At 39.6% G+C, this 26,695-nt stretch overlaps 1 protein-coding gene across 1 annotated transcript in view; it reads right to left on the bottom strand.

Moving 5' to 3' along the window:
* The window catches only part of LOC134220702 (zwei Ig domain protein zig-8-like), a 623,811-nt gene that overhangs the window by 47,153 nt on the left and 549,963 nt on the right, over positions 1-26,695 (bottom strand). The window contains exon 5 of the mRNA XM_062699803.1: positions 15,445-15,614. Coding sequence (XP_062555787.1) covers positions 15,445-15,614 — 170 coding nt within the window. The remainder of the gene's footprint in view (positions 1-15,444; positions 15,615-26,695) is intronic.

Genomic DNA, 26,695 nt, shown 5'->3' with positions numbered 1-26,695 from the left:
GGGTTTTTGGGATCGAGAATATATAAACTCCACCCCGGTGACCATCGCTGCACAGGAAGCTAAACATTTATCTTTTCTGATACATTTCAATTTTGGATGATACGTCACGAATATGGGGGTGTTTGAAATGTTCGGTTTGTTGCAAATTTTCGGTCAAATCTTCGAACTACAAATAAAAAAACACATTAATGGCTATTCACAAGAGATCTATTAGAGCTTCTTCATTTATCCCAATATCTGCAGCTGAAGTCTAATCAAAAGCTCGGTAGCAAATCAGCTGTTCAATAATTATATCTGCATTCAAATTCATCTTTTTCCGCTTCATTTGCTGCAGCTTTTAGATACATAAATACAACCAGCATACAACCGTCGAGCAAGCTACCAGAAAACAAAACCGTAAAACATTTATAAAAATGTATGGTATATGATTTCGTAAATTAATTATTTACAATTACCTGCTTGATGACATTCTGCTACATTGACTTACGGAAGAGGACAGAAAACAATTTGTTTTTCGCCTACTTTATGAATTACGTTAGCTAATCAAAATTACTTTGGTAATTAGATCGAATTTTCCTTGAGCATTTTCCTTGAGAGCTGCATACTAAGCTTAAGAGCCAGTTCGCGAGAAGCGCGACCCCCTTTCCAAGGGAGTAGAGGTGTGCGCCGGTCCAATATTCGTCGGCGGCGGCGTTTGTCAAAATTTTACCCGGCGGCGGCGGCGTTTTCGGCGTCACGCCGAATGTCATTTTACCCGGCGGCGGCGGCGGCGTGAATCGGCGTGGTGATTTTTTCATTACGTTTTTCAAAGATTTTTTTTTGAATTTTTTCGGGATACTTTCAAGACATCTAAAGATGATTTTTTTGATTTTCGCATGAAATATCTAATGATCTTCTCCAGAATATTTTAGGATTGTTTGAAGCTTCGCGAAATCTTTGGAATTACCAAGAGAAGCTCTTTTGAATTCCCAATTAAACTTGTTTGAAATTATAGCAGAAAATTTGTCACAATTTACGTAAGAAACTTCAGAATTTTCACAAAAAAAAAATGTTCTTAACTTCTACAGGAAAAACTTTGGAAATTAATTAAAAGTTCTTGTTGAGTTTCTGTTGGGTATTATTCCAAATTTTCACAGAACATTATTGATGATTGTAGTAGAGTGCGGCTGGTTGAATGGGAATGGCTTTCTCAGTCTAGAATAATAAAAACGGCTAGTTTGGCATCGCCAGCTATAAAACAGTCAATTATTAAGAATTTCCGCGGGAGACTCTAAGGAGTTTTCCAGAAAAATTCTCTAACTATCTGCTTACTGAGCAGAAACACGACAAAACAGGCATTTATGGCCGCGCAATGCAGAACCAGTTTGCCACATTTAAATCTGTATTTTTGCCCCAGAAAATCTTTATTCCTGTATCTCAAGTAAAAAAATCTGTATTGCAAATCTGTATCCATCTGAACCAAATCAAAATCGACTTTTATAAAGTTAGTTTTGAAAAGATAAAGTCCGGAAATACTATGCGGAACAACAAGTCAGACGTCAATATTTAGCATTTTTTTGCACATTTCTTCCCAAGGATTACAAATAAAGGAATACAAGCAACAATGCTTGCTTTCTCAATGTTTAATATTTGATCATTTACGAATAACATATGTAAAGGATCCATTATAGCCATATGGACAACATCTTTATTGGACTAGTATTCAGTACTAATAAACTGTTTCAAAGCATTTCAGATATGACCAATAATATATAGACCTGATTCTTTAGTATTAATTTTAGAGCGTTCTCTAAGATCACATGTATTAAAATATAATCTGAACATTCTGATCGAATTTCAAAATCATGAATCTGCATAAATTGCCAATTAAGAGCAAAACCTACCAGAGACCACATGCTCTGTATTTTTAAATTGAAATTGAGTTAATCTCAAAATGGCTCTAATTAGGATCATTTTAGAGTAGAATAAAAGTAATTTACAATAATTTTCGGTACTAAAATCCTCAAAAAATCTGTAAAATCTGTAAATTTTCCAAAAATCTGTATATCTGTATATACAGATTCTTGATCACAGCTATATCTCAAAAATCTGTATATGTTGCAACCCTGTGCAGAACACAATATTTCGTCCAACCGCGCGAACGTCCGAAACAAGAGCCAACACGCACTGAACTGATTAACTTTATTACCGGCCGCGCAATCGTTTAACCGAATAGATCATTTGACCGAAAATTCCGTTTGGTAGGAATGGTAATTTGGCCCGAAAATGTCCTTTCTGGCCGAACGGCATTATCTGCCAAATGACCTATTCGGTGCACGTTTTTTTCGACAAAATGATCAATTCAGCTGAACGACACTTTTGAAAAAAGGTTGCAGAAAGGACATTTGGGGCTGTACATCGCTTTCGGCCAAACTACATTTTCGGTCAAACCAGTGTTGATATGATAACAGTTTCCGTGAATCGTTTTGCTAAATGATAATACCTGGCTAAATGTCTTTTCTCCTAAAGTCCAGTATTAACTTAAAAATAAAGAGGTTACGGAATGTTGTTCAATGGTCAATTGACAAAAAAGATTATTTCGCCAAACAAGTGGCCATTTCTGACCATATTACCCGTTCAGTACGAGGTTCAGTCATTGAAATTTGGCCGTATGACCCCGTTGGTCCAAATGACATTTTTAGCCACATTGCCCATTCTGTAAAAAAAACTATTTCTGATAAATTGGCATTTGGCAGGGATTGAACTTATCATTTCATTATCATTTAGTATTTAGCCAATAACTCATTCCAGAGACGGAATTCCGGAAAGTGTTGTATATCAGACTTCTAGCGCTATTTCCCCTCTACAACTTTGTATAATGGTACATTGCTCTATGTCTAATATTTACAGCGTGATACGCTAGTATCACTTAATATACTAAATGATAATAAGTGTTATTATGTTATTATGTCAAATGATACTAGCTTTTCACGCTGTAAATATTATACACTAGCAGACCCGACGAACTTCGTTTCGTCTAAAATTGATTTATTCTTTAGTTTAGTCCTCGAGTTATGCAGTATTTTGTGTTTCATTTGTATGGTAGCCCCCCTTTCCGAAGGATGGAGGAGTCTCGAACCATCTTAAGAACCTTCCCCGGCCCCAAAAACCTTTGCATACAAATTTTCATGCCGATCGGTTCAGTAGTTTCGGAGTCTATAAGGTTCAGACAGACAGAAATTCATTTTTATGTATATAGAAGAAGAAGAAGATAGAGCAATGTACCCTTAGACAAAGTTGTAGAGGGGAAATAGCGCTAAAAGTCCGCCATATAACACTTTTCGGAATTCCGCCTCTGGAACGAGTTATTGGCTGAATACGAAATGATAAGTTCAATCCCTGTTTTTCGGCAACGATGGTTTCGGCCAGACGATCTGTTAGGGCAAACGGCTTTTTCGGTCAAATTACCAGCTTGGCGTCTGTCTGTTTCGGTCTTATTGGAATGGAATGGAACTTACCAGGAATTTTTAATCAAAAATAGATAAAATTTTCTGAAGAAATCCAAAAACAATCCTCAAAAATTTCGAGTATTTTTCCGATGTTTTGAAGTTAGCCGTTTAATGATGAACTTCTCGCAGCGAAAAAAAAAAAAATGAGGATAAAAAACTAACAAATCTTGATTAATTTAGATTGGAGAGGTCAACGTTAAAGCATCTCTTTCACTAGTCACAATTTTCTGTGTGAATTTTAAAGAATACTCAACAGAGACTCAATAGGAACTTTCCGTGAATATTCCGAATATTTTCCTGTAGAAATTTGGAACAACTTCCCGTAAAATCTATGAAGAGATTCTCATGTAAATCCCAAACAATTTTCCTTGGTAATTCCAAAGAGTTCTCGAAACTAGAAAGTAGTTCCCGTGGAAAATCTGAAAATAATTTTTAAATGAATATTCTGGAAAAACTTGAAGAATTTCTGGGGAAGTTCATCAATTTTTTGAGGCGAAATTCAAAAGATTCTCCCGTTATTGTCCAAAATGACCAATTCAGCCGAACGACATTTTCGATCGAATGTCCTTTCGACCAAACGACTATTTCGGCCGAAGGACAAGTTCACGATTTTTTCAGCCAAAAGAACTGTTCGACCAAATGACATTCTCGGCCAAATATCTTTAGGCTAGATATCCTACCAAAGTCTGAAAACATAATGAGAGCATATAGAATATTTTGATTTTGACATCAAATTGATTCATAATTAGTTTTCAAATATGTATAAATCATAATGATTGATTAGATATTTTGATCTCATGTTGCTGTAGATTACTAAATTCAATGATATGACATCAAACTGTGTACTTATTTTGCTATGTGAAATCAATATCAAATTTAGTTTTCGATTTGCTCTCATCGACAGCAGAAATAGTTTTTAATTTGATGTCACAGTAAGATAATTCTGCTGTACGTTTTGTTATTTTAACCGTTAAAACGACCAAAAAGATATCAAATTAAGTAAACATAATCGATGATTTCACAACATTAAATCAAGTTATAAATTTGCTCTTAAGCTTTGCTCGGGTAGGATTCTACCAAATAGTCTTTTCAATTGAACGATTCGGCCTAACAACTTTCAGTCTTGTGACTTTCTGCTCAAAAATTCAATTTAAAACAGATTTTTTTTATTTCAACGTGAACTCCTCCGCAATGTTCACGCTTGGTTTTTACGGAGAGCTCTTCGAAGTGTTAACAAGATATTGTATGGAATTTTCATGGAAATAGTTGGTTCTTCTTCTTCTTATTGGCATTACATCCCCACACTGGGACAGAGCCGCCTCGCAGCTTAGTGTTCATTAAGCACTTCCGCAGTTATCAACTGCGAGGTTTCTAAGCCAGGATACCATTTTTGCATTCGTATATTATGAGGCTAGCACGATGATACTTTTATGCCCAGGGAAGTCGAGACAATTTCCAATCCGAAAATTGCCTAGACTGGCACCGGGAATCGAACCCAGCCACCCTCAGCATGGTCTTGCTTTGTAGCCGCGCGTTTTACCGCACGGCTAAGGAGGGCCCCATAAATAATTGGTATAATTGGTAATAATTGGTATAATTGGAAATAATTGGTATCTTCACGAAAAATTCTCTGGAGTTTCAACGTAATGTTGTAGAGATCTATCAGGAAATTATACGGAAAATCCAGTGAATCTTAGAAGTTTCCACTGAAAATTTTAATCGGCGTGGAAAATTATAGATCAACGGCGTGACAAATTTTAAACGGCGGCGCGCCGATGCAAAAATGTCGGCGGCGGCGGCGTGCCAAAAACTGTCGGCGGCGGCGGCGTGGCGCGGCGGCGCACACCTTTACAAGGGAGGTTGCAACGATGTTCTCCGATTTGGATGAAATTTTCAGGGTTTGTTCATATATGTAAGAGAAGACATTTAGCAAATTTTCAGATTTTTTCTTTGAGGAGAAGTGGGGTAAAACGGCCCTTCAAAAATTAATGTTAAAAAAATCGCCAAAATAAAACAATGCAATAACTTTGGCAATGAGTGACCGATTTTGTTTAAATTTTGCACGTTTTTTCTACTCAATTAGTACTTTATACCAAGTGGTTAATAGGGTTATAAAGTTGTTTACTTTAGGAGAAAATTGACTTTTTCGATAAAAAATGGTCGTTTTTCCAAAGGGAATATTTTTCACCAACAGATCTAGGATAAAAAAACTAAACCCGTAAGGCAATTAAGGAACTAAAGAGCTTTCATCTCATATATAATTCAGAAGCGCCAACTCAAGAATTTCTAAGAAAATCGCAATTTTCTGCAACACTGTTTATTCTTAAGAAAGTTCACTTTAAATTTCGACCCTACCTATGTTGATGTTTTCCGATCTGGTGAAAACTGTCCAAACTTTTTGTCTCAGTTGAAATTAAAAATCAGAATTTTCTATTAGGGAGTGTAGGGTAAAATAGTCCTTTAAAATAAATGTCAAAAAATACATCATTTTTATGTGAGTTCCAGCAGAAAATACATAAGTTTAAAAAAACTGTTTCTTCTTCCTTTCAATTCATCTATATTTTTCGTCTCAATAGATACGTATATCCTTCGCTGATCTATATTAGATAGCAAACTAGGGGCCGTACACATATTACGTAAGCACTTATGGGGGGAGGGGGGGTCGGTCAATATCTTACGCTCCATATAAATAAAAAATCTCTTGTATGAATAAAATCTTACAAGGAGGGAGGGGGGTCGAAAAACCCAGAAAAAATGCTTACGTAATAATTGTACGACCCCCTATTTGCAGAACAATTTTCAACAGAAGTAAAATAGGACGAAAATAAGTGCCTTAAACATTAGCACGTCTTTCGAAAACTGAAACAAAAATGAACGATTTCGGCGAACGTGCTTGTTGAAATTTTTTTTTTGAATCAGCAACAATTAATGTGGGTACCGGTAGTGATGTTGCTTTTACATCTATGCGAACAAAAAACAATTATTCTTAACGACAAATGAGCAATTTCGGTAAATTGGGTAAAATAGCCTTGTAAAAATAAAATGTCAAAAACTCATAAGTTTTTATATGTGAGCTCAAGCAGAATATACATCAAACTTATTGAAACTTATTTCAGTGCGCCGACATAAGAATAATCAAGCAAATTAAAAATTTCTGCACATTGCACTGTTTGTTTGCAAGCCAGTTTGTGAGAATCGCAACTCCATTTTATCGATGTTTCAGCATCTGGCTGAAACTCACAAGGTTTATTTCTATATGTAGATGAAACTATTTGGCAAAATATTGGGATGGGGAGAGAGGGGTAAAATAGATCTCCAAATATAAATAATGTTACGAAACAAGACAATCGTAACCACACTTCTTATATTTGATTATTCCGACCCAGCTGGCAACTAATCTAGTGATTTTGCTAGTTTGCTTCGAAATTCTTCCAAGCTTAGTATTTTTATGGTTTTCTATCTGTCAACAAATAAATCCTTCACAATCTCTCAATCTCAAAAAATAACGTGAACTAGTCATGTCATTTCTATAATATTCCGGCGGAGGTAATGTAAACTTTGCGCCGTCTTAAACTCCCGTTCAAAAAGATTGTTCCACCAAAATATATTCCCACCAGTTCCTCCATGGTGACGTCTTAATTGCAAGAACGATGCATGGTTCAAGAACGACGTAAAGCAAAATCCAGTGCTTTAGCTAGTTTCCATCCATTCGGAAGTGAGAACATTTGTTTTGGTACTTTGTTTGTTACATTGGTACTTCACGGTACACGGTAGTCTATTCCTCGGTGAAAAAAGCAATAGATAGATTTCTCAAAAAGTATTGCAAGCTGTTACTACCCAAGTACTACTTCTTAGCAAATCACACCTTATGGTTGGTTGGAAATATGTTCATATAAGGTTAGCAAAGATTTCATGAGAAAAAGGCTGATATTTAAGGCATCCTTTTTACAATCAACTACACTTGCACTTTCAGGTGGTGTAAATTAAGCCGAGAATAAAACAGTTTTGCTTGGTAATCTTTAAATTAATTGATTAAGCGATCTACAATTTACATACTTTATCTATGAGTGTAGAAACGTGTATCCTAAAATTTTAAATATTTTCATGAGGGGTGTGTTTTCAAATCGTCAGACAATTGATACACTATCCTATTCAATAGTATACACATTACATTGTTACGCTCTCCTTGTAAAAAATCAGCTCGTTGTTGAAAAAAAAGGTTTCTCCCGTATTGTGCAAAATGAATGCAACTTTGTTATACTATGGAGTGTTTTTTACACAGTTGTGTAAACACAGAATCGAGGGTATTCCATTACCTATGAGATAAAATGTCCAACCCTTGAAAATATATACACCCGATTAGAACTGGTATAGTCCATTCAGTCAAACATTTTGTTCAGATTGTATCTCTGTAATATTGGCTAGCAGTATGAAGGTTAGTAATTCAAAATGTATGAATGGTACACGGTTTGACGTTTTTGCACAATAAACTTGCAGAATTCGGTTCAAATTGATAATGATGGAGGATGAAAGAGAGTTATGAATACCACACAATCGTTACAAGCTACAAAAACAAGCCTATGGTAACCTGATGCAAGTAGGTACAAAAGAAAAATATAATCTGAGAAGCAGCTCCATCAACAAGCTACACAGATAAAAATATGTTGTGATTTTAAATGTATTTCCATGCACATGTTTGGAGCATGCAAATAAACGCAACATTCAATCGATCTTACTATTCTTTTAAATCGAAATAAATTTAAACGGTGCTTGCTTGCAAAGTTCAATCAAATTGAATTGAATATCGAATGTTAATTCGTTTGATGGGTTCAGCTGCAATTTTACACGTCGTTGAATTTTCAAAATTATTTGCTGTGTATGTTTAAACGTTACGAACTTGCTCATTTGCCGTTAAGAATAATTGTTTTTTTTTCGCATAGCTGTAAAAGCAACATCAGTACCGGTACCCACAGTAATTGTAGCTGATTCAAAAAAAAAAAAATCAACAAGCACTTTCATCGAATCTGTTCATTATTGTTTCAGTTTGCGAAGAACGTGCTAATGTTTAAGGAACTTATTTTGGTTCTATTTTACTTCTGTTGAAAATTGTTCTGCAAATAGTTTGCTATCTAATATAGATCAGCGAAGGATATACGTATCTATTGAGACGAAAAATATAGATGAATTGAAAATAAGAAGAAACAGTTTATTAAAACTTATGTATTTTCTGCTAGAACTCACATAAAAAAATGATGTATATTTTAACATTTATTTTTAAAGGACTATTTTACCCTACACTCCCCTAATAGAAAATTCTGATTTTTAATATCAACTTGGACAAAAAAGTTTGGACAGTTTCCCCCAGATCGGAAAACACCAACTTAAGTAGGGTCAAAATTTGTGCGAGCTTTCTTTTGAATAAACAGTGTTGCAGAAAATTGCGATTATCTTAGAAATTCTTGACTTGGCGCTTCTACATTATATATGAGATGAAAGCTCTTTAGTTCCTTAATTGCCTTACGGGTTTAGTTTTTTATCCTAGATCTGTTGGTGAAAAATATTCCCTTTGGAAAAACGACCATTTTTCATCGAAAAAGTCAATTTTCTCCTAAAGTAAACAACTTTATAACCCTATTAACCACTTGGTACAAAGTACTAATTGAGTAGAAAAAAACGTGCAAAATTTAAACAAAATCGGTCACTCATTGCCAAAGTTATTGCATTTTTTTGTTTTTGGCGATTTTTGAACAATAATTTTTGAAGGGCCGTTTTACCCCACTTCCCCTCAATGAAAAAATCTGAAAATTAGCTAAATGTCTTCTCTTACATATATGAACAAACCCTGAAAATTTCATCCAAATCGGAGAATATCGATACAAGAGGGGGTCGCGCTTCTCGCGAACTGGCTCTTAAAGCAACCTATTTTTTATGGCAATACTAGGTAGCGTCAGACACCCCGCTGTAGACGGAAGATGCGCAGTGGAATCGTAGTGGGCCCATAACCTCATGCCGAAATAACAATAGGGTAAAACGTCCTATCGTTGTGGTATGCCCTAATGTTGCGCTAGTGTTAAAATAGTCCATTCTGGATATAATACCATTGAAAACAATTGTGGGTACGCTAAAACTTTTCGGATTAACAACTAGAACAGCTTTTGTTTGACAAAATTCCGTTCAAAATGATTTTTCGTTAAAAATTTGAATCCTTTGAGCCTATTATTGCGGTAGTGCTAAGATCCTATTGTTGCGGTATCGCTCTCCATAAGAATTACATGCAATACCGCAACAATAGGACTGACCTTCAACAAATATCGCAACGATAGGCAACTGCGTCCTATTGTTGCGGTAGTTTGATTTTATTGTGATAAAAACAAAACAACATAAGTTTAGCACAATTGACGTAATATTTACGAAACTATAGTTAACGAGCATCCTACTCACTACTACTATGTGGAAATCGACCAACAGGTATTTTTTGAAGAGTTTTTGTAATGAATTTTGTTTTGACACGGTGCTTAACCCCTCCATAATAGGTCGTTTTACCCTACTAGAGTTCCCTTTATATCTCGCTTAACTTTTCAAAAGGACCTAAGTAACATTTTTTTCATGAATTAATTTGAATAGCGCAATCAACAGAACAACATGAAAGCTATTGATTGCAGTATTCAAATTAAATCATGAAAAAAATGTTACTTAGGTCCTTTTGAAAAGTTAAGCGAGATATCATTTATATCAGTTGCAGCTCATCCGATTCTTCAACAGGTTATGGGCCCAGGGACGGTTCCGGATCTACAACTTAGGGTCGATGGATTAATCACAAAGACGTAATCAAAGACTAACTAATTGACTAAATAGTCTTTGACGTAATCGCAGTACGGGATCCATGAATTGGCTGCATAAGTCACGTGGCGCCGTGGCATTATGGAATGGTTGTGTTAATTGTAGGTAGCGTCGTACGGAATTCATCGGGATAGCTGGTTTGTCAGCAGAAGTTTAAGAGAAGCTTTGAACCAAAACATTCAGGAACTGGTCAGCAGAATTCCTGGAGGAGTTTCGGACCAAAACATAGATACAAGGGACGAGCCCAGGATGACTGGCTCGGTGTTATGAGGAGATTATGACGAGGCGTGCACACTACGCACAAAAAAAATGTAATGTAAATTAGATTACGTTTGAGATACTATTTTATATTTAATGAAATCATAAACTTTATTTGATGTTATAACAACCATCATGTAAATTTAAATTTAAATTAATTAATATTTCAATTAAATTTGGTTTATTGTTACATTAATCAATCAATTAAATCGATTTATATTTAAAATTAAAGCGAGTTCGTTTATTTTTGCGCCTATTTTTATGCTCCAAGTATGTGGTGCATCGAAATGAACGTAAATTTACAAAATATTTCAGGCTGTGTAGATATTGGAATAAGAATTAGGTGCTGTGTGACTCACCACTGTATACGGAAGATGAGTGGGAACTATGTGCCAGAATTAGTTGCTCTTTTATATATCAAAAAATATTGTTAACGATGTATTGCAGAAACTTGTTGTTTTAATATAAATGAAAAATGTTGTTTTGCCCCGGATTTTCGGGATTCTAAAAATAATATCCCGGGAATCGGAGAATCCCGAAAGTCCTGGGATGTTTTGTCCCGGGATGGAATCTCTAAAAAATCGTCAAAAAATATGATTTTTTTCCCCAAAGATAATGTATATCTAAACTAATAGTCTAGGTGCAAATATTTTTGTCTTGCTAGAATAAACTCTGGGATCATTGTGTCATTGTAATTGTTTATGTGACCATTGTGTTTTGTAATTGTTTATTGCTAATGTTGATTCATCTATATTTTTTTGCATATTTTTGCATATATTTTTCCCATGGAATATTTTGATTTCTTTATAAAAAAATCTCTTTTTGTAATTTTTGCTTTTAAAAGTGCTAACCCAAAATTAAGTTATTTTTTCATGAAATTAAGTAAAATTCAATTAATATTAGGTAAAATATAGTTAATTTTAAATAGAAACTAACCAAAAGTTAGGTAAATTTTACTCAACTTTTGGAAACATGAGATTACTCAACGTTAGGTTCCCACACTTTAATGCCCTTGTTGAGTGGTTTTCCTCTTCATTTTATGACAACAAAGAGAAGAGGGAGGGAGATGCAAGAGGAAAAAGTACCTAAAATTAGGTACTTTTTTCTAACCGTATGGGTGATGTGAGTTCTGTTGTTTACTCCTCTTCCTCTTCGCGAGTGTGAGATAAATTTCAAGGAAGGAAGAAAATTAAAAAAATGAAATAAATAAGCATTACCTTCATTCAGTGCTGCCAAATATTTACAGCCCTTGCTCATACTCTGATTTCTTTTCTGATTTCCTAATTGATTATGGATATTTTTTAATTTTTTAGGGGGAGATTTTATTTTAGTCTCTCTTGTTAGAAGGGCCACTTCCAGCTGCTGTGCGTAGTCTTGAGCTAGTCTACCATTTTGAAGCCGCTCATTATTGTTAAGCCACGAAGTTCGACTTTGACGCGTGGTGTACACCGTCGAGAGTTCTGCGCGCAGACATACTACAACGAGGTAGTGGTCGGATTCTATATTCGCACTGCGGTCGATTTGGTTCTCCGTTTCTTGGTTAGGTGATCTCCGTGTGGCCTAGTGGATATTCTTGCTGGAGGGGTCGTACACTTATTGGGTAAGCATTTTTTTTCTGGAATTTGTGAAAGGATAGTACTTTTGGCAGGAAAAGTTAAACAAATGTAAACATACTACGTTTTCATTGGATTTACAGGTAAAAAAGCAACCCAAGCTAGATCGGGCAAGTTCGTCTAATAGACACTTATAAGAGCTAAATTGTTTATCGCAAACATAATTTATTGAATTTCAATCATATTCACTTTTATCACTGACTAGTGCCAAAACCTGGATTTTTTGTATTTTAATAACAGCATTATTTAATGACATGCACAGTGCACAACGATCTTTTTAAATTTGGTAGAAATTGTGCTTTTGTTGCTCCTTTTAACACATCCTTTGTCATTTGCATATAATCCATTCAACCTTGAAGTCAATAACTGTCGCCAGACAGCGTTCACAGTGCACAGTCGCATTTGCTTGTGAATGACCAAACGGGTGGATCCGAACCGGCGATTAGCATCATCCACACCCTATTCATAAACAGTGGGAGTGTTCCATTCGCCATCGTAAAGTTTCATTTTATGCACAACTTTTGCCAGCCATGGTATTCCGTTCACGGCGAGCAGCGACGTACAGTCGACTCAGTGTCGGATCCTGTACCATGCAATGTGGGTATTTGCGCTCGCTATAATAGTAGACACCACCAGCGCAACGACCAACCTGAGTCCCTCGTATGGCGTCGAAGGAAAACTTTTATGAACTAACCAACTCAACTGGAGAGAAAAGCGGGTTCAAATTAGAGGGCGGAATGCATGAATACATGCTATCAACGGCCACTTTTATATTCATACCCGGGGTAGGATTAAAGCACCAGAAATTGTGATTTGAGTCTCTCGACCCTTCCAGATGAGCGGAATCCCGATCAGAACGATCGAACAAAACTATTTGAAAACTGTTATAATGGAGTTATTTTCTGAATAATTTTGTGTTTATCATGGTTTCCAAAACTTGTTGAATTATTATTAATAGGCGATGGTCTGATAATACTAAAAGTTGTATCCATTCTCTTGGCCCATTATTGTACATCGCTAACGACGCAGTCACGTAGGGTCCGCAATCCATCTTTTAACACAGATCGATCTTATCCTGCTCGATGGGTATATCATCTTTTGTGCTCTTCAAAACTTGATAGAAAACCATTTCCACAGAATTATTATTCAATGCATTCAATCTATTGCAGTCGTCGGATATTTGCTAAGGATTGATGCACGCACATTTTATCAAAATTTTGAACAGAACATCATGATTGCCACCATTCACAATTAATGAAAAACTTTCTCTTGATTCTGCAGAAAATTAGCCAAATTATGTTATTTCCTAGACCAAACTGGAAATCGCTTTGTTGCCGCGCATTTTACCACATGGCTAAGGAAGGCCCGGCAGTTTAGATATTGATGAATAATTAGCAAAACAATGAGTTCAATATTTCCTCTGTTAACTTTGTGCGGTGGATGCAAAGATCTCCATTTGATTTGGCAGAGATTTTTACTTAAGAAAATGTATATTTCCTAATAATACTATTTTAACATCAACGTCTTGCATACATTCTTCCGATGCCCAACAGAAATATTGAATCAGTTGCTGCATACGATTTCCATGAAATCCATAGATGCTATCACGCACAAGAATGTTTCATGATGTTTTACCATGGAAATGGTTGTTTCAAACAACGTGGGCATCATTATTCTGACAACCGTTCCATAATTCAGAGAAAAGATATAAACTAATCAACCACTTTATCTGTATGTATGAAGCATAAAGCAAAGGTAAAGTCGCTGACTCTCACACTCTTCCTTCTTTTTTCTTCCTTCTTCCTGATTTATGCCTATTTTCTTCTTCTTCTTTCTTCCTTTTTCAATCTTCCTTCTTCTTTCTTCTTTATTTCTTCATCCTTCTTCTTTCTTCCTTCTACCTTCTAGCTTATTTCTTCTTCATTCTTCGTGCTTCGTTTTCTTCTTTCCTTCTTTTCATTTTCTTCTTCTTTTTTCCTCCTTCCTTATTTCGTTAGCCTACGTCCTTTTTACCCACCTTCCAACTTTCTTATTCCTTCTTCTTTTTACTTTTTTTTCCTTGTCAATTTTTATTCTTTTTTTGCCTTCGTCCCTCTTCATATTTTATGCTTCCTTCTTGTTACTTTCTTTCTTCTTCCTTTTTCTTTTTCCTTCTCACTTGTTCTTTCTTCCTTGTTCTTCCTTTTTTCTTCTTTCTACCTTATTCCTTCTTTCTACCTACTTCCTTCTTCTTTTTTCTCACTTTTTTTTCCTTTTGCTTCCTTCTTTCTTCTTTCTACCTTCTTTCTCCTTCCTTTTTTATATTTTAGGGAGACTTTCAGCCCAAGGCTGGCTCGTCTCGTAAGCTTCTTCCTTTTTCCTTATTTCTTCTTCTTTCCTTTTGTCTGATTCTCTTACCTATGTACTTTCATATGATATATAAATCAGACAAATTACACCCAATCGGCGGATGTTAGATTTTCTAACAATTCTGTATAAGAATCTACCAAAACCTGTATAAGAACTGGGCATATGCGAAATTGTTAGATTCTTATAAAAGTATTGTATAAGAATCTAACAATTCTGTAATCTGTAGAAATAGTAAAGTTTTCAATTAGCGGCCACCCTATTCCACATAATGCACTGTCTCCAATGAATGTTCAGACCTGGCGTATTTCAAATGCTTTACAAGATACGTGCTTTCTTTCACTATGCGAGTATTCCTTCTAACTCTTGCGCGTTTTCTACTCAGACCATTTTTGTACCGTAGTTTCTCCCGCGGGAGGTTCCAAGCCTACAACTCCCAACAATTTCTAACCCCTATTCTTCAAGGATTCATTCAACAAACCGACCTGTCACAATCCTGGCCTTGCAATGGAATATAAATGTTTTTCACAATAACTATAGTGACCTTGACCAAGTTTTGTTTATGTTATTCGGTAAAAGATATTTTAGTTACAAGATAACGATTGTCGTTGTCGTCGCTGTCCGGAATATCTTCTGCTGGCGAGGATAGGGTGCTAAATGTTAATGAAGGAAAAATACATACGATTTGACAGTTCGGTACCCAACATGTTTCGGACAACAGAATATAAGGGAATCGAAGCGACAATCTTTATCTTGTAACTAAAATATCTTTTTATTTGGCACATAGTGATGTCGGTGGCAAAAATGCTCTTAATTTCATTATTGTCATTCGCTCCATAACGTTCGAAGTATTTCCGAACTTGAGAAGAAGATAAAACGTAGCTGTGGGTTCCACTTACCGTTCTGTTTCCCAGATTCTTCACTTTGCAGATCAGCAGAACCGTCTTGCCGACCAGCCCGGTTATGTTGGAGGGAATCGAAGCGGTGTCGAAGTAAGGCCCAGTTCCCGGCGTTGGCCACTCTTGGAGGAAATCGGTTCGAAACTTGCGCGACGCACCGACCAGTTCACCTGGAAAACACAATGAGAGAAAGGATTAAAAAATTTTCCTAATATAACATATGGCATTGATCAGTAAAATAATCAATAGAATCAAGAAAGTAGCATGGCAATTAGTGGTTATATGTTATAAGCGTACGTGTACTATAAATGAAAGACTAATTCTTTTCTTTGTCTCAATAATGGACCGATGTGTTCATTTTAAGAATCAATAGTTCTTCTTCCAAGAAAGAGTTTAGTATAATTTAAAGAAAGGATAATCTATGCACTCAATTACGTATTTTTTACCTCCACTGTATTGTTTAATTAAATACCTACTATCATATTTTTCTTTTAGTATGCATCGTACGTGCTTTGGACTCCGCAAAACGGTACGGGGCGAATAACCACGAGTACTCACTGTACTCTAAAATCTTATCCTTCCAGAATATCATTGAATAGATTTAAAAGCAAGCAACTGTTGAATTGCTTTCAAGTCTTTTGATGGAGTGATATTCAGATTCCAAATTTGACTGTAGTAATAGATAGACAGGTCCCTAAACATTTTTGAGAAGGATAATTCGACGTTTAGAACACGCACTCACTCATGAATGTTTGCATTAGCCTTGTCCTGCCCCAGGTCTGATTCCTATCGGCATCTTTTATACCTTTGTTGAGTCTTCGTCGCCATGAGTCCCTTATTATTATGATTCATGAAATTTATTTCAGCAGCTCGCAAATGTTGATCAATAAATGCGCCGGTCAAGTCCTTACAGTCAGTTGGGAAAGGGAGGGAATGTTGGTGTGTGGTTATTGTTGCTACTAGAGACAGAGAATACCTCTGCATCTCCACAATTACCACGAGAAGGAAGTTGTGTTAGTTATGTGGGGTATCCAGTAACATAGATCGGAATTCACCATGGAAAGTGATGTGACCTATGCAACTTCTACACAACAGTATTAGCATTTCCTTAATTTGTTCAATTGTTCATCCTTCGCGTGAATAAACAATTAATCGCTCAAAGTAAGCGAATGTTTATTTGAAATTCGGATTAGGCGACCGCGTAATCATTCCTTTAACGCAAGGAAAGTAAAAAAGAAACGGGACTAACTTACCACATTGATAGTAATCGGAAAGCTAATGTCAATCAGCAACCCTTATTTTATCTCTGCAGCTTGGCGTATTTCTTGATGGGCTACAGCTCTTCGATGAACCTACGCCGAATGAAGTATCCTTCTCCACTGGATTCGATCCTGGGCCAATCGCTTCCAGTCGCCCTGAACATTGAGCGCCCTCAGGTCCTCTTCAACTGCAAAAAGCCATCGTGTACGCGGCCTTCCACGAAGCCTGCGGCCTCTTCCGGGTTCTCTACTAAATATTATCTTCGCTTGTCGTTTTTCCGGCATACGAACAACGTGACCAGCCCACCGTAGTCTGCCGTGTTGTATAAGCTTAATAATATCCAGCCCTTTATACACCTGGTACAATTCGTGATTCATGCGACGCCGCCAGATACCGTTCTCCTGTTTACCGCCGAGTATTGTCCGCAGCACCTTACGCTCAAACACTCCGAGAGCTCTCCGATCAGCCTCCTTTAACGTCCATGTCTCATGGCCGTATAAAACCACCGGAAGAATCAGAGTAGTATACAGCGCGAGTTTTGTTTTCGTTTGCAGACTACGGGACTTAAGCTGGTTACGAAGTCCGTAATAAGCCCTATTTGCAGCTGCAATACGCCTTTTCACCTCGCGGGTAACATCATTATCGCACGTCACTAATGTTCCAAGATACACAAATTCTTCTACCACTTCAAATTTTTCACCATCCAGCACTATTTCGCTACCACCACCACTAATGAACCCACGTTGATTGCCAGCGACCATGTACTTCGTTTTACTGGTATTGATCGTGAGTCCAATCCTCGCTGTCTCCCTCTTAAAAGGCACAAAAGCCTCTTCCACGGCACGACGATCAATTCCGATAATATCGATATCGTCCGCAAATCCCAGGAGCATATGCGATTTTGTGATAATGGTACCGCTTCTTTGCTCTCCTAATCGCTCCCTCGAGCGCTATATTGAACAGTAGGTTCGAGAGTGCATCACCCTGCTTTAATCCATCTAAGGTAACAAATGACGTCGAAATTTCATCCGCAACCCTTACACTTGATTTCGATCCGTCCAACGTTATACGAATCAGCCGTATCAGTTTCGCCGGAAAACCATGTTCAAGCATAATTTGCCATAATTCATTCCGTTTCACTGAATCGTACGCCGCCTTGAAATCAATAAACAGATGATGTGTCTGCAAGTTGTACTCCCGGAATTTATCAAGGATTTGTCTCAGGGTAAACATTTGATCCGTCGTTGATCGGCCCTCACGAAAACCTGCTTGGTATTCGCCGACGAAGGACTCTTCAAGCGGTCTCGATCTGTTGAACAGAATACGGGACATAATTTTGTACGCCGAATTAAGGAGGGTTATTCCTCGGTAATTGGCGCACACCAGTCTGTGCCCTTTCTTAAAGAGAGGGCAAATGAGGCCGTCCAACCAACTAGCAGGCATTTCCTCGTCTTCCCATATTTTCGACATAATATGGTGCAGAACTTCGTAAAGCTGCTCACTGCCATGTTTGAGAAGTTCAGCCGGGAGCTGGTCCTTCCCCGCAGCCTTATTGTTTTTCAGCTCTTTGAATTTTATCTCTATTTGAGGTTAAATAAGAATGTTCATCCAGATATATTTTATTAATTTACGTTTATTTTACATTGTTGTTGCCGGTTGACACTCGTGTTGGGCTTGTACGCTTTGACCGGCACACGGTCGCTTTCCAGTCTACATAAAATCGTACATGGTGCAATACAAGATGCTAAATTGGAGACGGTATACATACATGTTGTATGGAGAAGCACATCTATCGCCTCCACCAAGATTTTTTTATGTACATGTTATCCCAAGCAGCACGCGCAACATCTTTCAAATAGGTGTTTGTTCCTAATAAATTGCATTGAAGACACTGGCAATACATCGAGTCACATTAAAGCCCCTTCCCAGTTTCAGAAAATCATAATGTTTCATTTCCGTTTAAGTGGCGTCGCAATATTCTACCCATCTGACTTCTTGGGTGGTTTAAAATTCGATGTGTTTCATATCAGTAACAAAACAGATAAGTTGCAGAATTAATAACACTTCGGTTCATTGCTGTTACGAAAATGTTTCTGATATGTTGCAAAACACTTTGAGCTCAGCTGAGCAGTATTTTATTTTTGACAGTCCCCTGCATGTTCCGTATAAGGTACAATGAAGTTACACTTTTTTTTGACTTAAATTCGTTTATTTTTCAATTTTTGTATAGTACAGTATTTTAAAAACAATTCAAGTGGTTGGCCACAAGGCTCTTCAACTTTAGTTTCTTTTTTAAGGTTATTTTCAATGAAATTTCAAAAGATTATCTAGCTTGATTTACCATATCATCCTTTAGGAGGAATTGATTATTTCAGAAATTTGATAACCTAACTACTATGTACACCAATATTTACAATAAAAATTTGATAACCTAGATTGGAACTAGCGCCCTAAGCGCTTCTTGGTCCGAGTGCAAGCAACGGACCCTAAACTTTTCTTTACACTCACCAAAGCGTTCATGTAAGGTTTTTATTCCGGCCAGACGGTGGACCTCGGATGTTCTTGTCCTGGGAGGGGTGTTGAGGATCATCCTCAGGAATTTGTTTTGGACCCGTTGAAGTTTGAGGTGGTGGGTTTTAGCGCAGCTCTCCCAGACCGGCATGCCATATTCGATCACAGGGAGGATGATTTGCTTGTAGACAGCAAGCTTATTTATCAGGGACAATGACGACCGGCGGTTGATCAAAGGGTACAGTAGTTTCAACAAGACGTTACACTTTGTCACCGTTTTGTCAACCTGTTGCCTGAAAATAAGCTTGCTGTCGAGGGTCAAGCCAACAGTCGTGCCGTTGAGGATGATTTTACAGTCCCCAGGCGGAACAAGTTTAGGGGATTTGGAGTGGGGGAAAATGATGACCTGGGTCTTCGCCGTGTTGATACAGATCTTCCAGCTGGTGAGGTACTCTGTGAGGGCATCCAGGCCTCGTTGGAGTTTTGCCACTAGCGCTCTGATCACTCTACCGTTGTAGACGATGGAGGTGTCATCTGCGAACAGAGACAGAATGCCGCCTTCTGGAGGTTCTGGCATGTCGGAGGTGAACAGATTGAAAAGCAGGGTCCCGAGGATACTGCCCTGGGGGACGCCTGCGACAATGTTGTGCGCATTGGAACTCGCTCCGCTGATTGAGACCCGGAATGTCCTTGCCGACAGGTAATTGTTGATGATTTTCACCAGGTAGCTGGGAAGATTGTAGCGTTGTAGTTTGTACACCAGGCCATCATGCCATACATTGTTAAATGCCTTCTCGACATCGAGTAAGGCCATGGCGGATGTTTTCGAGACAAACTTGTTCCGTCTGAGGACGTTGGTAACTCGAGTCAGTTGGTGTACAGTTGACCGACCGCGTCGGAAACCAAACTGTTCCTCGAGCAAGATGTTGAGATTTTCGGCAGACTCAAGTAACCGATGATGAATAGCATTTTCGAATAGCTTGGATAACCCTGAGAGAAGGCTGATGGGTCGATAACTTTTGGGGGAGGAAGGATCCTTCCCAGGCTTCCGGATGGGGATGACTTTCGCTGACTTCCAGGACGATGGGAAGTAACTGAGCCGGAGACACTGATTAAAGATCAGCGAGAGGTGCTCAAAGAAAGGAGCACTCATGCGTTTGAGCTCGAGATTCAGGATGCTATCGAAGCCTGGGGCCTTCATGTTCTTCGACGATTTGATATAGGCCGTCAATTCGTCAGCTGAGATTTCCAACTCCTCCGAGTAGTCGTTGGGAATCAAATGGATGTTGTTAGCATGCTCGTTGACGGCTGCTTCGTGTGGACAGACGATGTTCTGCCCAAGATTGTGTGAGCTGACGAAGTGACGACCTATTTCAGCGACCTTCTCTGCAGGAGTTATCAAGCGATTCTTAGAGCCATTATTGTCTAGTGGGATCAAAGGTGGAATGGGCCGAGGCTTGGATTTTAGAATTTTGGTCATTTTCCAGAACGGCTTAGCATAATCTGGGAGAGTGCGGATCTTATTTGAGAAGTCGTTATTTTTGAGGTCCACCATTCTGGCCTTGATAATTTTTGTGATTCGATTGCAGCGTGCCGTAAGCTCAGGCAGTCCAGTACGCTGAAACTGCCTGCGAGTGACATTCCGCAATCGAATCAAATCTTTGGTGAGTGTATCGATGTTTAAGGAGTTGCTTACCTGCCGAGCCGTCGGGACATGCTGCTCTCTGGCCACCGAGATTGCCTCTTCGATGGCGCACAGCTGGCGGTCGATACTTTCCGGCGTCTCCGGACGCACCTCGTAATCGACGGTGTTATCGACGCACTGCTGGAACCGCTGCCAGTTCACTCGGTGGTAGTTCCGCCGTAACTGCTGGTGCCGATTGACCGAGGAGCCCAGTTCCGCCACCACCGGATAGTGATCCGAACTGAGCTCCTGGTATACAACCCGGTTGCGAGACGTGGTCACTCAGGTTTGTTATGTAGAGGTCGAGCGTTGCGTGGGCACCGGACCGACTCAGCCGAGTGGGGGAATCCGGGCTCAAGATCGTGTAGTGGCCTTCCTTCATGTCGTTGCTCCAGATGGTGCCGTTTCGATTGCCGCGACTGTTGCCCCAGGCTTGATGTTTGGCATTCAAGTCGCCGGCAATGATATACTGGCCTTGCCTCCGCGTCAGCTTGACGATGTCCCTCCGAAGGGCAGCCGATGATCCATCGCCGGCTTTGGCTTGCGTTGGACAGTACGCCGCGATGAGCGCGATTGTGCCGACCGAAGTGGTGATTTCGACACCGATGGCCTCGATGACACTGAGCTGGAAGCTTGGAAGCAGACGACAGTTGATGTTGTAGCGAAGAGCGATGGCCACACCACCTCCCCTGGTCGGCCGGTCGAGTCGCACGATGCGGAAGTCCGGGATGTTGATGTTCACCTCCGGTTTTAGGTGCGTTTCGGTGATGAACGCCACGTCTATTTCCTTCTCCTCATGGAAATCCTTCAGCTCGATTGTTTTGCTCTTTAGCGAGCAAGCGTTTCAATGATGAACATGCCAAGTGTGAAGACCTGGTCGAATCGGGTTTTGCAGCCGCGCAGTCGAGTGGCGAGCTGCGCGAAGATCGGCATCAGTTGCTCCGGAGTGTACAGCGGGGCAGATTCTTCCGGTGGGACGGCTTCGTTCTCCGACTGCCGACGGAACCCAGGAGGAGGGAGCGGGGGCCATTCGCTGGTGGATGGTGCCGACGATGTTGGAGCTTGGACCGATGCAGCTGCCGCTGCCAGTCGCTTGTGCGGTTGTAGCGGTGGGAGTATTGGAATCACACGACGGGGAGCCGGGATGGCTGGAAAGTTCACCTCGTTGATTACAGGAACACGGTTCTTCTTCGGAATGGTCCTGGTGGAAGCCTTCTTCCGGATTCCCAGGAACTCGGCTCGCTTTGGGCAGCCCTTTGTGGTGGCCCGATGTTTGTCACCACAGTTGGCGCACTTGGGATCGGCCACCTCCATTTTGTCGCACTCGTCCGTCGGATGGGGTTCGCCACACTTGTTGCAGCGCGGCTTCATGCGGCAGTTCCTGGTGCCATGCCCGAAATTGAAGCAGTTGGTGCATTGCGTGACATCGCGGTGCACTGGCCGATATCGCTCCCAGTCAACGACGGTGTAATTTATAACGCCAACCAGCTTCAGGTCCTTCCAGGTAGTGGAGCCGTGCTCCAGATGGATCAGGTAAAGCTGGTCGCGATATCTCCTCGCCTTGTCGTGACGAGCGATCTTGTGGACTGCTACTGGCTTCAGTCCGCAACTTTCAAGCTGTGCTTGAAGCTCTTCCACCTCATGTCGTGAAGTCCTCGCAGCAAAACCTTGAGCGGCTTCGTGCCGGGGTGGTCATGAGTGTAGTACTCATACTTGTGGACCTCGAGGAGCTCCACGACGGATTGGTGATGGTCCCTGTTGGCCGGCATCAATTTCACGCCCTCGCTGCAGAGCCGAAAAGTACATTTCAGCCCCTTAGCGATCAGCTGACGAATTTTTGGGCGTAAATCCGGCGGATCGCCCTTCACAAACACAGGCGGGCACTTCTCCTTCCGCTCCGGTTGCACCTGCGGCAGCTGCGATTGCTGCTTCTTCCGCTTTTTCGGCGGATTGCCGGCGTCATCAAGCGGCAACGGCGAGAACACGTTGCTCTGCAAAAGCTGCTTGGAGGGGTTACCCGCACCTCCAAGAGCAGTGCGCTTAGGCACTTTTCCAGCGACCGAATCGGTTTACTATTTTTTGTACACACAGTTGATAGTAACTGTCATACTGAGACCCATATAGGCGAATCTGAGTTTTGATGAACTAAAATAGACCAACACAAATTTTTGCTTAAGAGGAAAGCTTCTTAGTTGTCGACTAAGCGGTTGACGGGTCCGGGAGAAAATAACGCCAACGTGACAAGCGAAAACGTAAACAGCGAACGAACGAGAAAAAACACTCAAAAAAAAAAATGCGCGAGCAACAAACACGTCCGTACGTGTTGCTGTCTCGAACTGGAATGAAGTTACAAATGACTTTGTTGTTTATGTAGTGCACTTGTAGCAGAATCACCAAATAGAATTGTTGGTGTGATGGTTATAGTAGAAGGTTGCAAATCTCAAGGTCCATGGTTCGATTCCCGGTTGGTTTTTGTGTTTTTATTTTCATTGTAGCCGCAAGATGTTGCAAATAGGCTCCACCTCTTGCGCTTTTTGTGTCACAAAGGAGTTCCAAATACGACGCGTTGTGCATAAGTCAGACCTTTAGTAAGTCACACCACAGTTGTTGTTACTCACTGAGAAACAAGAGGTGTTATTTGGGATCCGACTTGTCAATATCCCCAACTCAGCCATCTTGGATTTTTGTATGGAATTTATGCTCGTTTGTTTACGTTTTGCACTGAAAATGTATGTCCCCCCCCCCCTCCCCCGCGCTGGTTATTCCCATCTACTGACGAAGTCGGATAACCTGTACATAAATAAAAAAATCTCCATTTCAGTATCCCACATAGGGCCTGCTTATAGACACATTTCAGCTTTTTGTAGAGGTTTAACAGAGCCCACTATCAAACCCCACCACATTATAGGCAGGCCCCCTAACTCGCAGTGGCAACGGGGAGGGGTGCTGCTGCAAAAAAGGTACTATAGACTAAAAGCCAGCTACGGCGATAAAACCTGTAGAACGAAATGTCCTTACATGTACATAATTTATTTGAAAAAGATCACAATAATATACTATTTAGTTCAAATATACAATATTATGTAATATACAATATGAACTGAAAAACAAATGTTGCAAATATGCTGCGGCCTGCTTCAAAAACCTCGAAATTTCTGTGTGGCTCTGGATAGTAAACACGTTGGGGACCACTGTTCTACGTGATCCCTGGTGATAACTATCAAGTCTCACTGGCATATAAAAACACAGATTTCGCATTAGAAATTCCAAACTAGGGGTAGCATTGCGCATCTCGAATTGAATCTCTCGATTCTTACGTTTTTGCTCTCGATTCAGGAAAACGGCGGTATTATGTATTTCGTTCGTTTTCATCCATTCGCAGTACAAGATTTCGAATGGTGCCGTACTAGCTCATCGAGAGTATGCTGCCTTGGGGAACACCAGCTCTTACAGGTAATCTATCAGATTTAGAATTCTGGTAGTTTATCTGCAGTGAGCGATCTGATAAGTAATTTTTGATCAATTTAATAATGTACAGAGGAAAATTAAAATACATCAATTTTACATTCAAACCTTCAAGCCAAACACTGTCAAATGCCTTCTTGATATCAAGAAGAGCAATTCCAGTCGAATATCCTTCAGGTTTGTTGAGTCGAATCAAATTCGTGCCATTTAATAATAAAACATTACCATTGCCATTTAATAATAAAACATCACGTACAGAAAAAAAATAACGAATATATTGATAAACTTTCAACGAGAAAAAACTCTTGAACAACATTCGAAATCAATAAAAGTGACGATCAGACCGCATCGTGCTTTCGTGCTGTGCGGTTCTTTCTCTCTTTGCGGAAGGAAGTTTTTAATACTACCCGAAGCTATTTTAATTTCAACGGTGCTTCTTAGCGCTATTTGTACCCACTGATCCCGTTACGATCTTTGCAAGGACCCGTGCCTTCGTTTTACGTTGGACCCGTTTGCGGAAGTAAAATTCCGACAAGCGGTGGTAATCCTGCAGGGACACCGTTCTGGGAAAAAACCTCTTAGAAGGTCACGTCTCCACGCTCAGCAATGAGTATTAACAAAAACAAGAGGAAGGGGAGTCTCTGAATTCTCCACTTCCTTCAAAGAAACAAGGTTTCAAGACCGTCCTGCCAAAGCGCGGAAAAAATAGAAGGAAGCTGGAGAATTCAGATATTCCTTCTAACTCTAATATCGGAAATAATTCTTCTCCAATCGAACTGAGCAATCAGTTCGATTTGATTAACGATGAAATTGAGCAAATCGAATCTACCTCTAGCCCAGGTGATTCGATTCATGCGAAAAAGCAAAGGATTCCGCCAATTGTGGTATCTGTTGCCGAGTTTTCTGGCTTCCGGAATGAGATTTTGAGTAACCTTCAGGGGATCAAGGTTTCATTTCAGATTGCTAGGAAGGGTGACTGCCGCGTTTTGCCGGGATCGCTTTGACGATCGCAAACGTCTTCTTCACTATTTAACTGAGAAGCGCCATAAATTCTTCACATACGACGACAAAACTGAGCGATTGTTCAAAGTCGTCTTGAAAGGTCTCCCCAGTGATGATAAATCACTGGATGAGATTAAAATTGAAATTTCTCAATTACTTGGATTTTCACCAGTCCAAGTAATTAAGATGAAAAAGAAATCCCACTCCGGTACTTCCCAGAGGGGCATTTCTCAAGAATTTTATTTAGTTCATTTTAACAAAAGTGAACTAAATAATATGAAGAGTTTGGAAAAGGCCTGTATTAGGTCTCATGGCCGTGTTACGTGGGAACATTTCCGCAGGCCTGGGGAAATTCAAAACCCCACCCAGTGCCGTAAGTGCCAAAAGTGGGGTCATGGAACCAAACATTGTCACATGGATGCTAAATGTATGATTTGTGGTGGAACCTCTCACGCCAAGGACGCATGTCCTGTGAGAGAAGATTCCAATAAATTTAAATGTGCAAATTGTGGGGGCAATCATAAATCCAATTTCTGGGAATGCCCTTCACGCAAAAGTTTTGAATTCCCGTGCAAAATTGATGACGGGAAATTCCAATCGGATCCCAGATTCGACGGGTAGAAATTTTCAAACGCTCAAATTTCGAAACCAGTTACCGGTCGAGCAATTCATACCCACCAAAATTCACAAACAAATTTTGCCGCTCGTCAACGGGTAGCAAGCACTTCAGTAAATTCCAATTTTTCGAATGTACCTACGTATGCAAACATCGCTGCTGGTAGACAAAATTTCTCTTCTCAAAATGAGGTTTATACCCATGTCCCAACGGAAAATAACGGTCATGTTGCCGATTCAGGTAGCATGACTGCTTCCGATTTTGATTTTTTAACTGAACAATTGCATCACATGATTGATGCAATGTTCAAAACAAATACCATTCCTGAAGCTGTTCAGGTTGGTATAAAGTACACACAAAAATTGTTATCGGACTCCGTTTCAATGGATCCAAATAATTGTGTGAAAGTTCTAAATTGGAATGCCCGCTCTCTAAAGGGTAAGGAAGATGAATTATTCAACTTCCTTTCAGTTCATAATGTGCATATTGCCATTATAACTGAAACGTATTTAAAACCAGGACTCTCCATTAAAAGAGATCCAAACTATTTTATCTACAGAAATGATCGTCTTGACAGCGCCTGTGGTGGGGTCGCCATTGTCATTAATAGACGTATCAAACATAAATTATTTTCTTCGTTTGAAACCAAAGTTTTTGAAACCTTGGGAGTTTCTGTTGAAACAAATTTTGGACAATTTTCCTTTATTGCAGCC

This window comes from Armigeres subalbatus, chromosome 3 (genome assembly GCF_024139115.2).
Source record: "Armigeres subalbatus isolate Guangzhou_Male chromosome 3, GZ_Asu_2, whole genome shotgun sequence".
NCBI classification, from domain to species: domain Eukaryota; kingdom Metazoa; phylum Arthropoda; class Insecta; order Diptera; family Culicidae; genus Armigeres; species Armigeres subalbatus.
This window is presented reverse-complemented; position numbering and strand designations above follow the sequence as displayed.